General features: G+C 36.3%; 1 protein-coding gene across 1 annotated transcript in view; it reads left to right on the forward strand.

Moving 5' to 3' along the window:
• FREM2 (FRAS1 related extracellular matrix 2) overlaps positions 1–16,139 on the forward strand; it is a gene marked incomplete at its 5' end in the record, with an annotated part of 171,085 nt that overhangs the window by 76,319 nt on the left and 78,627 nt on the right. The window contains 2 exons of the mRNA XM_081046640.1: positions 9,829–9,954; positions 11,357–11,608. Of these exons, the coding sequence (XP_080902766.1) occupies positions 9,829–9,954; positions 11,357–11,608 (378 nt within the window). The remainder of the gene's footprint in view (positions 1–9,828; positions 9,955–11,356; positions 11,609–16,139) is intronic.

The raw sequence follows: 16,139 nt of genomic DNA on the forward strand, positions 1-16,139 counted from the left end.
AAGAGTGGGTCCAGTCATCATATTTTCCTACATCATCTGTGCAAGAGCACAGCCTACGTTAGAGGGCAGACACTAATGAGAGCAAGTGCACCCCAATCCTCGTCCCTGATTTCCCTGGGATAGCCATGAATTGAGTGGAGCTAACTCTTCTGAACAGCCATATGCAGCCATTCTAGTACCTGCCCCTGCCAATCAAGGAGGGACCACCCAGGCACAGGCCAACTGTCAGAAGGGGAGGGAAGCCCACATTGTTATCTACAATAGACATATTTTGTTGCATGAAAATGGAGAACTGAGAAGGGGCTTTTCCTACTACTCAACTAAATTCTGTAGTGTCACAGAAGAAGGAATGGACCATTCTGCCGTGATTATGAATATCAATAACTTCCTAGACAAATGGGTTTAGTCATTTATTCAGTAAATCAAAAAATTCGAGTTCCTCACAAACTGAAGCCTGTGGTACAAAGAGAAAAACTAAAATAAGAAGAGAACAGACTGCTGAGCAGAGATGTTAACCTTTCTTTGTCATACCCCCCATGCCTTAGGATGTTTGTGGCCCCTTGGTGCACACCCATGGAAATCTGCTATTTACTCTCATGACTTTTACCTCATTCTTTTGCCCTTCTCTATCCCTTTGCTGTCCTCCTTTGTTTTGGTTTGATTCCACAGTCTCCATCTTCTACATACACACAGATAAGTTCCAGTTGGCAGGAGGTTAAAGTACATGAAGTGTTTAACTCATTTTCTGTATGAGGAACCTGAGAAATAGAGCCATTCTTTAGTCTCTGCCAAAGTCAGCCATTTGGAAACTGTTTATTTGGTTTTCTTTAGTGTTGGCAGAAATGGGTGAAATTACACTTCACCGGATGGAATGGGCACTCCTCTATGAAATTCCATTGAATGGTGACAATTGTCTTCCATTAAAGGATCCTCCGCAGCCAGTCTGGACTGCAATCAAAAGCAGACAGCAGATTTCCATGAGACAAGGAGGGCTTCTAGAAATTTCAGGTTACTGCTATTCTTCCCTTTAAAACAAAACAAAACAAAACAAAACAAAACAAAACAAAACAAAACAAAACAAAACAAAACAAAACAAAACAAAAAACCCAACCCCAATGTTGACATAAGAAACATCCAAACCTGTAGAGAATTTTTTTAAGAATTTATTTGGGCCAAACTGATAACAATGCCAGGAAGCAAGATCTCAAATGCTACAGAGAATGAGTTTTGCACTTTCTTTTATACGTTTGGAATTAAGGAAGACTGCATGAAGGTGAGGATTGGTTTACAGGATAGTTAACAAGATTATGCACTCTCTTGAGGGTGGTTGAGCTTCTGAGGGGTCTGAAAAAGAAGCACTTCAAAAGTGTGTTAATCCAGATGTACAGAAACAATGGACAGTGTTTGCTTAAAGCAAAAATAACCTCTTACTAAAGAAGTTACGCATTTGGAACTGACTACCTACACATCATGACCTCCCCAGTTAGGAATCTGTGATCAGATCATTCTATGAGCTGACTTTTGGTTAGATTTATTACAATGCGCTTTTTCTTCCATGCCAAGAAGTCCGAAAAGGTTATTCCATAAACCAAGGATATGCTAGTTATCCTAATACTAATGTCTATCATATATGAATACCCACTGTGAGCCAGGCAGTGCATTAGGAGCTTACGACCTTATCTCATTTACGCCTTATGTTTACAACTGTGTGATTTATATATCAATTTCCAAATGAGATCTCTGAGGTTCCCAGAATTTACTTCTCCAAAATCCCCCAGCTGGTTAGTGCCAGAGCTAAATCATAATTAAACAGTATGCTTTGCCACAGCGACATTATTCACCTATTCTTGTATATGAAAAACAAAAAAACAAGAACAACAAAGTAATTTCTTCTCTTCTTATTCTATTATCCTTTGTCTTTATAATTCAAGCCCCTAATATATTAGTATAGGTGAATAAAACCAATGTTCTAGAAGATAATCAAGACCAGTTCAGCCCTTGCATAAGGTATCCATATATTCAGCAAATGCTTACTGAGCATCTGCTATAAGCCAGGAATTCTGCTAAGAGCAAGCAGTACAGTGCTGGAGGCAGGAAGGCACACTAACCAAGAAGGGTCAGATAATGAGATGATTACATTGCACTAAATTGTTACAATTAACAATACAGAGTGAAATGTGGTATGATAAGGAGCAAGCCATACTCATGGGAGATGTATCTAATTTAGGACGAAGTTTCTCAACTTCCTGTATATTAGATTCCCCAACTGTCAGAAATTATAACATCTCTCCTCAGTCTTAGAAGCATATAGATATTAATTAATATTAAACATTTTCATTCCTTTTAAAAGTAAAACTTCTTTTGTTTGATCTAAAGATCCCATTCCTTTTTGACTTTGTGTAATTTCTAACTAGAGGAAGTTGAGTTTTATGTACATTACTAGGCGAACACAACCTCATATATAGGTGTTTGAATATGATACCTAGTATAGATATCTAAAACCTGAAAGCATTTTATGCAATTATTTAGTTTCTACACTTGAAGTACCTGCAAACTTCTGATAAAAATAGGCTCATCCTGATACCTTTATGATATCAAAATATAGCTATGAACTAATACATTAAATAGTTGATCTCTATAGTCATTTTTGGTTGGGCCAGATTAGGTTAATACTTTAGGTTTTTGGTTGGGCCAGATTAGGTTAATAATTTAGTAGAGATTAAACAGTATTCTAGAGGAAAGTAGGACTTATATCTTAAGAACTCTAACTTATTTAATACAAAGGAAAGACAGACTTATGTGCTGAGTGAACCACTCGTTTTATGCAATAGAGTTCAGAAGATGTAGGCTGACTATTATATGAAATCCAAACATTAATTATTGTTTTTTAAATTGTGTACCATTGACAATGTATAATTGTCAAATAGAAAGATGACTAGCTAGCTGATATTTTGAGTTGAATGTGCCAGAATTGAAGGTCCAGAATTAATGAAATGATAGTTGACTGCAACTGATGATAAAGAAATAAATAATTTAAAAAACAGTATGCAAGAGCTTCAACTACATTGAGTGTCAAAGCTTGTTTAGTTTTGAACTCTATAGCTGTAAAGCATGGGTCATCATCATAAGAAAAGCAAAAAATTCTTTGTCAAAAACAAACAAACAACACTTGTTAAAAGTACAGTACACAGTTTCTGGCACCACAAGGTGAATAAGAAAAAAAGTGGTGCAAAATAAACCTGTTTTAGTAATGTAAAGTTTCTGAACGTTTCTACATTCACGAAATAAAAAACATTTAAAGATACAAAGATGACCCAAAGATTCACTCTAACCAACATGTTTGCCTAGTGCTAAAGAATAACTTTGGAGCTCATGGTGTCCTGATGTGAACTAGTAACACTTATGATCATGTTATTTAGACATGTTTTCATTATTTTCATGTGTTTCTCTTTCAAACCCTTGTTGAAATTAGCCAATATTACTAAGTCTGTTTCAGTCTGAATTGAAAAAATAAGCCATAGAGGTGTAAGGGAGCCAGCCATCCAAGTTCAAACATATCAGTGACAGAGCCTGTATTCAGGACCACTGGTTGGATAGTCTAAGGTACCGGAATATCTTCCAAATGTTTCTTGAGTGTACCAAACTTTTTAAAGATGATGAATACTCAGTGCTTTTATCCGTGCACTGTATTTTAGTTTCCTTCTTTGTTCTATTATAGCAAACAAAATTTAGAAGGTATTTTGTTCTATCAGGTTTTTAGCAGTCTGGTTTGTTTTTAATCCATTCAGTATAATTGAGAAAACGACAGTATTAACACTCCTTTTCAAACATAGCTACAACTTCTTTATTTCTGAGAACAGAAGTTATTTTTCCTAAGTCACAGCCCAGTTAAACCTAAAAATAAAAACTGCAGTTACAAATCAAAGTACTCATAACAATATGGTCACATTAACTAATAAAGAATGCATTCACTTTATTCAGCTTTATATTTCAAAATAAAGAGTAATGGAACCAATCTGAAAATAGAAAAGTAACATAAGTTCATTGTCAAAAAGTTAGAGATTTAAAGAAATAAAAGTCACTTGTAATCCTACCACATGGAAATGACCACTGTTAATGTTTGAGAGGATGACCCTGCATGTGTCTCTGTTTACTTAGTGAGGAGTTTGCTATCATGTTTCCCCGAAAATAAGACCTAGCCGGATCATCAGCTCTAATGCATTTTTCGGAACAAAACTTAATATAAGACCCAGTCTTATAATATATTATATAAGACCTGGTATTATATTATATTACATTATATTATACTACACTATATTATACTATATTATACCATATTATATAAGACCCAGTCTTATATTATACTAATATAAGAATTTGGGTCTTATATTAGTTTTTGTTCCAAAATACCTATTAGAGCTGATGGCCCGGCTAGGTCTTATTTTCGGGGAAACATGGTATTTCCATACTTTCGGCCTTGCTTTGTCTCTCAGTGAACACCTTCCCAGAAACTATTGCAGTTTCGATCTAATGTGCTAATGGGATTTGACAAAAATCTATTCTTTTATATTATATCATACAGGTATTATACTTGTATAAATATTAATATGTATATTATGTATATATTTTTGCATAATAGTTTTATAATTTTATTAATATGCATATTATACATATGATATACTTTTATATAATACTTTTATAATTTTATATGTGTAAATTGTGTGTATAGATAATCTATATGTATGCAATTCTTATAAACGCACTGGATCCTTAAAAGAATTCGCAAATCCTTTTTTCTGCTTCTTCTGTGCCTGCCATCTCTCTGTTTCAGCAGCACTTTAGATCTCTCTTTTATAACCACAGTTTAGCCTTTTATTTTTCTCTGGCATGAGTGATGGTCCCTCTACCACGAGTGTTCTCCTTTTAGGAGTAGAGAATCACAGCTTTGAGCTTGGGCTCTAAGACAGACTTCTCTGGTTCAAATCCCAGCACCACCACGTACCAGTCTAACCTTCGACTGGTTACTTAACCTTTGTGTACCTCATGTCCTCAGAGGTAAAATGACAGTGATAACAGTTCTTACCTGAAACGGTTGTTGCAAAGATAAAACAAGCTGATATATGCAGAGTGTTTAGAATAGGGCTTATAGCAAATAGGAAGAATCCCACATGTATTAGCTAGTAATTTTCAAGTATAATACAAGAATGCCACTTTTGGGGACTTTATACTTAAAAAGCTATTCTTACTTGAGGCAGTCTGCATGTAAACTTCTGTTGTATATGTAACGTGAAGTTGAAAAATAATGTTAACTGGAAAGTCTACCAGGGGAACATTTCTCATCTCTCCTTTTCTAGTTTTTTCCCCACAGACCACACATTTCTGCCAGAAGTTAAGTCAACAGAAGACCTAAACTTGGTGCTGGGCCTGTTGACTCTCTATCAAGTGTAGGAGTGGATTCCAGAGCGAAGGGCAAGCTCTGGACACCCAGCTTTCTTCTTTATTCATAATTGAAACCTACTGGCACTAGCAAGAAGTCCTCGTTGTTTAATAAAAAATGCATGGGTCATAGGATGTAGGAGGAACCAAAACTCAGGTATCCAAGGTATTAAATTAAAATCCCTTACATGACTTTTCTGAATAACTTATTTGGAAAAAAAAAAAAAAGGCCAGTATAGGTTAGCAGTATAGAATAAATATTCTGTATGATCAATTCTGTCTTGATCAGCTTGGGCTGCTAGAACAAAATACTGCACACTGGGACAGACATTTACTTCCCACATTTCTGGATGCTGGAAGTCCAAGATCGAGTTGTTGGTGAGAGCGCTTTTCCTGGCTTATAGTCAGCCACCTTACTGTGTTCTCACAAGGCTTTTCTTCAGTGCATGTGCTTGGAGAAAGACAGATCTCTCTTCCTTTCCTTACAAAGGACACTAATCCTATAATGAGGGCCCTATCTTATGACCTCATCTCAACTTTATTACCTCCCAAAGGCCACACCTCCAAATACCATGACATTGGGGATTAGGGCTTCAACATATGAATTACAAACATTCAGTTCACAGAAACTTTAATAAAGAAATGAAACTTTCTGTAATATTTTGTACCTATGCCATTCAGTAAATGACCTAAGGACTGCCAACCCCAAAGTGATACCAGAGTTAATTTCCATAAGTTAATGAAAAGAAACTCTGAAATTCATTGAATACTTGACTTGAATATTTTATGGCACTTTGTGTAAATTTTTATACTGAAGTTTTATGATAATTTCTATGTTGAAATTTTATATTTGGTAAAATCCTACTTCAAAATAGTAGGAGTCATTTTTACCCTTACTAAAACTCATCTTAAAAACAAATAAGAGAAGATGTTTTTCTAGATACCACTTTGTTCCCATTTAAAGCAACACTTCCAGAAAGAAATGTCTGTGCCTCTCGTCTTCCAGTTTCTCTCCTTCCAGTCCGTCAGGCTTTTGTTCCCTCTACTCCACTGTAATAATTCTGGTGACGATAACTGGTGACTTCTCTTTGCTAAATCTAACAACCAATTCTTGGTTCTCAATTTACTTGACTTATCAGCAACCTTTGAAACAGCTCATCACTCCCTATTTTTTGAAACACTTTTTGCACTTGACTCCAGTGCCCATATTACCTTGGTTGTCTTCGTCACTGGAACCCTCTTAAGCCATCTTTGCTCAGTTTTCTTTATTGCCCTGAGCTCCAAATGCCCTGGTTAGTGCCTAGATCCATTGTCTTCTTTATCTATAATGCCTCCCTATGTGATTTTATTCTGACTCATGGCTTTGCATACCATCAACATACCAGGGACTCCCAAACTTATATTTCCAATTGGCACCTCTACATTGAAATCCAGGGCTGTATAGCCACCTAATTTGACATCTCAGCTTGGATGTATAAAAAACACCTCAATTTTAATATGTCCAAAATCAAATGAACTTCTGATTTCCAGCTCTAAATTTGATTCTCCACAGTCTTTCCCACCTCTGTATACAAAAATTTTATCTTTCCAGTTGGTCAAGACAACCAAACTTGAAGTCATCCTTGATTCTTCTCTTCTCTCACACATCTGATCCATCAGAAAGTGCTTCGTTTTTGTGTCCTGCAAACAGCTGTGTTGTACCACCTCCACTGGTCCAGTATGCTCTGATGTCTTCCCTGGATAGTTGCAAAGCCTCCTATCTAGACCCTTTGCTTCAACTCCTGGACCCTAATGTCTGTCTTACAACAGCCAAAAATAATGTTCTTAACATATGTCAGATTATAGTACCTCCACGTTCAAAGCTTTATCATGCTTTCATATTGAGAGACTGGATATAGAAAGGACAGACCACATATTAAAATACAACTCTGACCCACAACCTACAGCCAACTTTTGTAGCAATAGACCCCAAATTGGAGGACTTAATCAGTAACTGACAGATTCCTTCATTTTTGTCCCTACTTTCAACTTAAGACCAACCAGAGAAAGCCAAATCTCTCCTAACCAATCACATAGGATGCTCTGCTTCTAGTTAGTTCACCTGCAGCTTCCCCGTGCCAACAGCCTGCACTCAGGACACATGTGAAGCTTTCCCTTTATTCCACTCAAAGCTTTCTCACTTTTCCATCTGCCTTTGAGTCTCTGCCAAATACGAGTAATGGTGGCTGATTCCCTTACTATAACAAACTGAATAAATATCTTTTGCTTCTTTTAATCCCATTGGGTGGTCCTTATTTCCACAATATCTTTCTCAAAGTAAAATACAAAGTCTTTCCAATGGTCCTGAAAGCTCCAGGTGATCTGCCTACCACCCACCCCGTCACCACTTCTCTGTTCCAATGTCCTACCCTCTCCTCCTTGTCCAATTTACTCAAACCGCACTGGCCTCCTGCCTGTTCCCTGTACACACCTGGCTCAACCTGGCCTGAGGCCCCTTTCACTTGTTCCTCTCTTTGCCTGGAATTGTCTTCTCTGAGTTATTCACATAGAGCATCTCAATCTCAGCTCAAATGTGACTTCCATGCCTTTCCTATATAACACAGACCACGCATGATACATGTCCTGCCCCAGCCCTCCCTTCTCTCCCTCAGCACACTCTATTTTCTTCATATCATTTGTCACCTCCTGACTTACTATATACTTTACTGTATATTTGTTTATTTTTTTCCTCCTCCCCACCCCCAACTAGTATGAAAAGTCCATGCGACCAGGGATTTTGTTTACTTCCATATCCCTGTCTGGCAAGTAGAAGTTACCCAATCAGTGTTTGATAAATTAATAATTAGTTGTAAAATTTTATATTCATGGATTTTTTTAATGGCACCGTTTTTTAAATTGGTGTATCAGTCAGAGTCCCAGAACAAAACAAATGTTATACTCCAAATGAGTAATTTAAAAAGAATTTTAAAACATACTATTTATAAAGGTGAGGGTAAGGGTTGGGAACCCTCCAGGCATAGTAAAGTGCCCCAAGGATAGCTAGAGCGGACACCATTACCACCTCTAGGCCTGAGGGATAAGGAAAGGAGAAGTTATCTCACCCAGAGAGTGAGGTAGGGTATCCAACGGGCACTGTGACCTTTACTTGAGGGATGCAGCCAACTCTGGAGCCTTCAGGGGAACCAGGGGAGTCAGTGCAGACTTCACTCTGCTCCTGCACAGCTGAGTCCTGCTGTGCTCCCCACTGGCTGACCCAATCAGAAGCCAGAGCACAAGGGAAACCTTTGATGTGGTTCACATTTGTCAGCTCCAGGGCACAAGGCAGGGTGGAGAAGGGTGGGACAGGGCCCTCGAGGGCCTGTGTCTGCTGTTCCAATGGTCTTTCATAATCATCAGAAGCAGTGTGGCTTCTTCCCATTTTAAAAATAACCATAAAGCGTTTTCTGTGTGTATATGAGACTTTCAGTGAAACACTCCCTGGCAAATACCAAAATATCTGTTTCGGGGTTATCATGGCAAACTACTGAACTAGGTGTTTTATTGAACTAAATATAGTTTTACATTGAACAGTGTTTTTTCAACCATTTATGCCATTTTTATTACTTAGTGTACCTTTAAAATACCTTAAAAATGAATCATTGAAAGTTATATAAATATAATGTGAATCATTGAAAGTTATATAAATATAATGTTGTATACTATGTGTTATTATTATTCCTCTAGGGGGAGAAGGAAACCACAAACTTGTTCCTAATGGCTGATAAATAGATTTATGAATTCTAAAGGAACTGCTATTTGAAAAATAACGAACAAAACACATGTTGAACATTTTTTAAATCATTAGTCATTCAAAAGGAACACATTTGGGGTAAAAAGAACAAATATAGTAGACATTACAGGCTCTAAGTTTTAATCCTAACTTACTAGGAAGAGACCTTGACACATAAGTTAAACTCTATGCATCCGAGTTTCCTCATCTGCGAGGGTGGGACGCAGACAAGGAAAATACGAGGTGGGACAAAATGACTTCTGAGGTCTCTTCCACCTCTAAAGTTTGACTACTTGACTGAAAGGTGTTGATTTGTGCCAAGAACAAAGTTAGATTTACATAAGTGTCGGCAGCACTTATTAATTGAGAAGAAAGCAATTACTAGAGATAAAATAAAACGTTGGGTTTTATTTCCAAGTTAAGAATTCACTGGCTCAGAGCCTGCAAGCTTTTTACCTACTTCTCCCCCTCTCCTCCCTTCTTCCCCTCACACTGTGTTATTCTAAAAGAATATGCAGGGTGGGGGATCAATCATTAAAGCAATTTTACTTTACATTGGATTGTTTCAGAGATGAGAAGCTCAGACAAAAATAACAGTGGCTGTGACTGTGTTTTCTCCTTAGAATCAACTGTATTTATTCCCCAGTCTGAATACTCCATTGAAGAAGACATCGGTGAACTGTTCATTCCCATCAGAAGAAGTGGAGACGTGAGCCAAGAGTTGATGGTGATTTGTTACACACAACAAGGTATGAACTAAACTAAAGTGTCCCCCAAAATATACGTAAGCCTCTTTAACATGACTGAGACATAACATCGTGCCACGAGAGGTACAAATATGCCTATTACAGTTTTCATGAGGAAAAGCAATGTATTTATCCGAAAGTCTTCCTTCACTATTGTACCTTTGAGGACTCCTCTAACAGGACCTGGAAGGACTCTGCTGCCACTTACAAAAAACATTTCTGATTCATTTGGTTGGTTACTCTAATATTCAACGCTTTCTGGATTGTAAGAAATTGAAGCCCCCCATTTTCCCAACCAAGCCTGCTCAAGTGGGAGTAATTGTTAAAAAATAAAACGAAACCAAAAGAGGTAAAGAAATGCACACCCAAGGAAAGAAACTAATTTCAAACTAGTTTGAATTCATTTCAATCAAATTTCAAAATATTTACTTTGCTCATGGGTAAGCATTTCCTGAAAGGCAATTTTTAGGTAATACAAAATTAAAATTAATACATAATATTCATTAATATCCTAAACACCTTTCTAGAACACAGGTAGATTTTCTAAGAATGCAAAAGAAAAAATCATATTGGCTGTTGGTATCTGAGTGGACAATCTTCAAATTTTCCATTAATGTATATGAATTGAAGGGTAGTAGACCCTAGTGATTAAAATAGACCCTAGTAGACCCCCCCTCCCCCAGACTTCAGGGGCTGTCCCGGTGGCTCAGGCGGTTAGCGCTCCAAGCTCCTAACTCCGAAGACTGCCAGTTCGATTCCCACATGGGCCAATGGGCTCTCAACCACAAGGTTGCCGGTGCAACTCCCACAAGGGATGGTGGGCTGTGCCCCCTGCAACAACGGCAACTGGACCTGGAGCTGAGCTGCGCCCTCCACAACTAAGACTGAAAGGACAACAACTTGACTTGGGTAAAAGGCCTGGAAGTACACACTGTTCCCCTTCCCCAATAAAATCTTTAAAAAAAAAATTGCACACTTCAGGATGGGCCTTCAGCTCTGGATGTCAGAGCAAGTGGTTTAACTTCTGTAAACCTCAGTTACCAATTGCATAAAACCCAATGCAGTGGTTAAGAGAATTAATGAGGCAATGTATGTGAGACGCTTGACACTTTACTGCACACAGTAAGCATTTGAATAGTAGGAGTTATTATTTTGTAATACTGTGTTGTTCTAAAAGGAAATAGAGGAGAAAACACTTGAAATGTAGTATTTGTCATATATCTGAGACCATTATGAAGTTGACTCAGGATGCTAGAGCAATATCAGGAGCTATTGCAATTTCTAAGGGTGTTCCTAGATGTTAATTGACCATTAAAGTGCTGCATGTGAAAATAATTGTGTCTGGAAACACCCTTGTAATGGGTTCTACATAAATAAATATCTTTTGGATTTTCTCTGCCTCCAGGAACGGCAAGCGGAACTGTGCCGACATCAGTGCTGTCCTATTCCGATTACATATCCAGGCCCGAGGACCACACCAGTGTTGTCCGCTTTGACAAAGATGAGCGTGAGAAAATGTGTCGGATTGTTATTATTGATGACTCCCTGTATGAAGAGGAGGAAACATTCCACGTCCTTCTGAGCATGCCCATGGGTGGGAGAATTGGGTCAGAGTTCCCAACGGCTCAGGTTACAATCGTCCCTGACAAAGATGATGGTAAGTACTATTTTACCTAAAAATTATTCCTCCTAGCAGGCAGACCAACATCAGTCATAGCCTTCTACACAGAAAAATGGGAGTGTAAAAGAATACCACATGCGCATTTATTTTATGCTTAATTTTATGGTGTGATTAAGTTTCAAGTTGGCTGCAACAATCAGTTTGTCTTTCTTGACGTAATATTTTTAAAGGGCAGAAATTCCACGGTGTGTTTTTTGCTCTGTGCAGTTACTTTTACCGTGCCATTTACCATTAGGTGATTAAACTTTCAAAATTTCATGGTGAAAAATTGAAGCAATATTTTAATAAATTTAATCTCCTTTTCATTAGTTTTGCTTTCCTTTTAAAAGTTTATGTTTTGTAACTTTAATCTCAGTGTTTGAATTCATTTTTCAAAGAAACCCATCAGACAAGCCTGTTAAATGAATAACTAGAAAGGTAATAAATATATGGAAAATTAAGTCCAACAGGCATCACTGTGCCACCAAAAAAGGAGGGAGTATCCTAGACTACTTTTTCTGAGGAAAGCAAAACTTCCACAAGGTAATCCCTCCTCTGAATAGAAAAAGGAGCAAAGGGGTCTTAATCTTCCCAGTTTGAGAAACATTTGCTCTTTCTTCTGAGGAAAGATAGAACAAGAAGAAAGATTGTAAGCAATCTAGTGAGAAAAGTGAGAGCAGTAAAATGAGAAATAGGACCCCTAGAATTGAATATTTTTCTTTTCCTCTTGAATTTTTCCTCATGGTAGATGAAAGAGGAAGAAAATGGTAGGATGAGTCTTTTGGTTCACAGAGAAGCTAAATAAGAGTCAAAAGACTTTAATCTGAAATAATCTTAAAACTCAGGAAGTTTTTACCTTAAACTTAGATAATAGCCTACGTATATGAGCAGCTCTAATATATTTAAATGTTTTTTTAGGTTTTTAGTTTAATAAACAATTCTATTTTACATTTAAATAACTACAGAAATTTTGTTTAAATTCAATTGCTCTTAGCAAGGAAGCCAGTATTCTGTCAGCTAAAACAGAACTAATAACCCACCCTAAATTACTATCTGCTATCTCTCTCTCTCTCTCTCTCTCTCTCTCTCTCTCTCTCTCTCTCTCTCTCTCCTTCTCTCTCTCTTTCTCTCTCTCTCTCTGTCCCTCCCCCCATTTCTATTAATATAGAAAGATAGAAAAATAAGGATAGATTTAATTTTCAAGTATAAAATAGAGTTGATGATTACTTTATTTCAGTTTGTTTTGTTGGCAGAACTTTTTCCCATATGGTTTGCTGTGTGATGCATATGAGAAAAAAATAGAAGTACAGAAAAATATGTTTTTATTAAGGCATAATTGACATATAGCATTATATTAGATTCAGGTGTACAACACAGTGATTCAATATTTGTACATATTAGGAAATGATCACCACAATAAGTCTAGTTAAGATCCATCACCATACATAGTTCCAAAAAAATTATTTTTTCTTGTGAAGAGGACTTTTTAAGATTTAAAAATTATTAAATATTATTGGCAACTATTAGCAACTTTCAAATATGCAAAACAGTATTATTAATGATAATCATCATGCTGTGTATTACATCCCCATGACTTATTTATGTTATAACTGGAAGTTTGTACCTTTTAACCTGCCTCACACATTTTGCCCAACCCCGATCTCCTGCCTTTGGAAACCACAAATCTCTTCTCTGTATCTATGAACTTGGTTTTTGTTGTTGTTGTTTAGATTCCATATACAAGTTACATCATGTAATATTTGTCTTTCCCTGTCTTTTTCTCTTAGCATAATGCCCTCAAGATCCAACTATGTTGTCACAAATAGCAACATTTCATATTATATTTTCGCTAAATAATATTCCATTGTATATATATGACACTTTTTTTTATCCATGCATCCATCCATGGACATAGGTTGCTTCCATATCTTGTTGTAAATAGTGCTGCAGTGCATATAGGGACCTACATCTTTTTGGGTTAGTTTTGTTTTCTTTAAATAAATACCCAGAAGTGGCATTGCTGGATCATATGGTAGATCCAATATTTATTTTCTGAAGAACTTCCATGCTGTTTTCCATGGTGGCTGCACCAATTTACATTCCCATCAACAGTGCACAAGGGTTCCCTTTTCTCTACATCCTTGCCAACACTTGTTATTTCTTGTCTTTGATAATAGCCATCCTAACAGGTGTGAGGTGATATCTCATTGTTGCTTTGCTTTGCATTTCCCTGATGATTAGTGATGTTGAGCACTCTTTTATGTTCCTTTTGGCTGTTTGTATGTCTTCTTTGGAAAATATCTGTTCAGACCTTCTGCCCATTTTTTAATCAGATTGCTTGAGTTCTTTTGCTATGGAGTTATGTGAGTTTTTTTTTATATTTTGGATATTAACTTCTTCTCAGTTATATGATTCGCAAAGATTTTCTTCCATTCCATAGGTTGCCTTTTCATTTTGTCGATGGCTTCCTTTGCTGAACAGAAGCTTTTTAATTTGATGTAGTTCCACTTGTTTATTTTTGCTTTTGTTGCCTTTGCTATTGGAGTCAGATCCAAAAAATCATTGCCATGTCAGAGAACTTATTGCCTATGTTTCTTCCAGGAGTTTTATAGTTTCAGGTCTTACATTCAAGTCTTCAATTCGTCTTGAGTCAATTCTTGTGTATCGTGTAAGACACTTACCCAGTTTTATTCTTTTGCATGTGGCTCTCCAGTTTTCCCAACAACATTTATTGAAGAAAGTGTTCATTTTCCATTGTATATTCTTGGCTACTTTGCTATAAGTTAATTGATAATACATGTGTGGGTTTATTCCTGGGTTCTCTATTCCGACCCATTGGTCTTTGTGTCTGTTATTTTATTCCAGCACCATACTGTGTGGGTTACACTAGCTTTGCAATATAGTTTGAAATCAGGCACTGATTTGTTCTTCTTTCTCAGGATTGATGTGAATACTTGGGATGTTTTGTGGTATGATACAAATTTTAGGATAGTTTGTTCTATCGCTGTGAAAAATGCCATGAGAATTTTGATAGGGATTGCATTGAATCTGTAGATTTAATTGAGTAGTATGAACACTTTACAATATGAATTCTTTCTATCCATGACCACAGAATAACTTTCCATTTATTTGTGTCTTCTTTGGTTTCTTTTGTCAATGCCTTATAATTTCACTGTATAGGTCTTTCACTTCCTTGGTTAAATTTATTTCTAGATATTTCATTCTTTTTGATACAATTGTAAATGGGATATAATTCTTTTTTATTTTAAGTTTACTTACTATTTTCATTTATTTTAAAAAAAATTTTCAATTACAGATGACGCACGGTACATTAGTTTCAGGTATACAACATAGTGATTAGACATTTATGTAACTTATGAAATAATTACCCCAGTAAGTCTGGAACCCATTCAACACCATATATAATTATTATAATATTCCCTATATTGTAGGGAATATATTGATTATATTCCCTATGCTGTACATGACATCTCCGTGACTGTTTTTATAACTGCAAATTTGTACGTCTTAATCCTTTTCCCTATTTCACCCAACCCCTTCCCATCTGGCAACCATCAAAATGTTCTTTGTATCTATGAGTTTGGTTTTATTTTGTTTATTTTGATTTTTTTAATTTTGCATATAGGTGAAATCATATAGTATTTGTCTTTGTCTGACTTGTTTCACTTAGCATAATAACTTGTAGGTGCATCTGTGTTGTTGCAAATTGAAAAATTTCATTCCTTTTTATGACTGAGTAATATTCTATTGAATATATGAGCCCCTTCTTCCTTATCCATTTTTCTATTCATAGACACTTAGATAGCTTCCATATCTTCCTTATTTTAGATAATGCTGCAATGAACATAGGGGTGCATGTGTCTTTTCAAGTTAATGTTTTGAATCGGTTGGGATAAATACACAAATGTGAATTGCTGGTAGTTCCATTTTTAGTTTACTGAAGAACTTCCATACTGTTTTCCATAGTGGCTGCACCAATCTACATTCACACCAATAGTGTGCAAAGTTTCCCTTTTCTCCACACCCTCGCAAACACTTGTCGTTTATTGATTTAGTGATGATAGCCATTCTGACAGATGGGAGGTAATATCTCACTGAGGTGTTAATTTGCATTTCCCAGATGATTACTGATGTTGAGCACCTGGTCATATGTCTATTGGCCATCTGTATGTCTTCCTTGGAAATATATCTACTCAGATTCTCTACACATTTTTTTAATTATGGATTTATTTATTTATTTATTTATTTATAATTATTTTTTTATTTTTCAATTACAGTTGACAGTCAATATTATATTAGTTTCAGGTGTACAGCATAGTGGTTAAATATTTATATAACGTACAAAGTGATGTCCCTGGTAAGTCTAGTGCCCCTCTGACACCATGCTTAGTTATTGCAATATTATTGACTGTATTCCCAATGGTGTATTTTAAATCCTGTGACTATTTTGTAACTGTCAATTTGTACTTTTTATTCTTATCACCTTTATCACCTAGCTCCCTAGAAA

The sequence above is a fragment of the Rhinolophus hipposideros genome (genome assembly GCF_964194185.1).
Source record: "Rhinolophus hipposideros genome assembly, chromosome: 4".
Classification (NCBI taxonomy): domain Eukaryota; kingdom Metazoa; phylum Chordata; class Mammalia; order Chiroptera; family Rhinolophidae; genus Rhinolophus; species Rhinolophus hipposideros.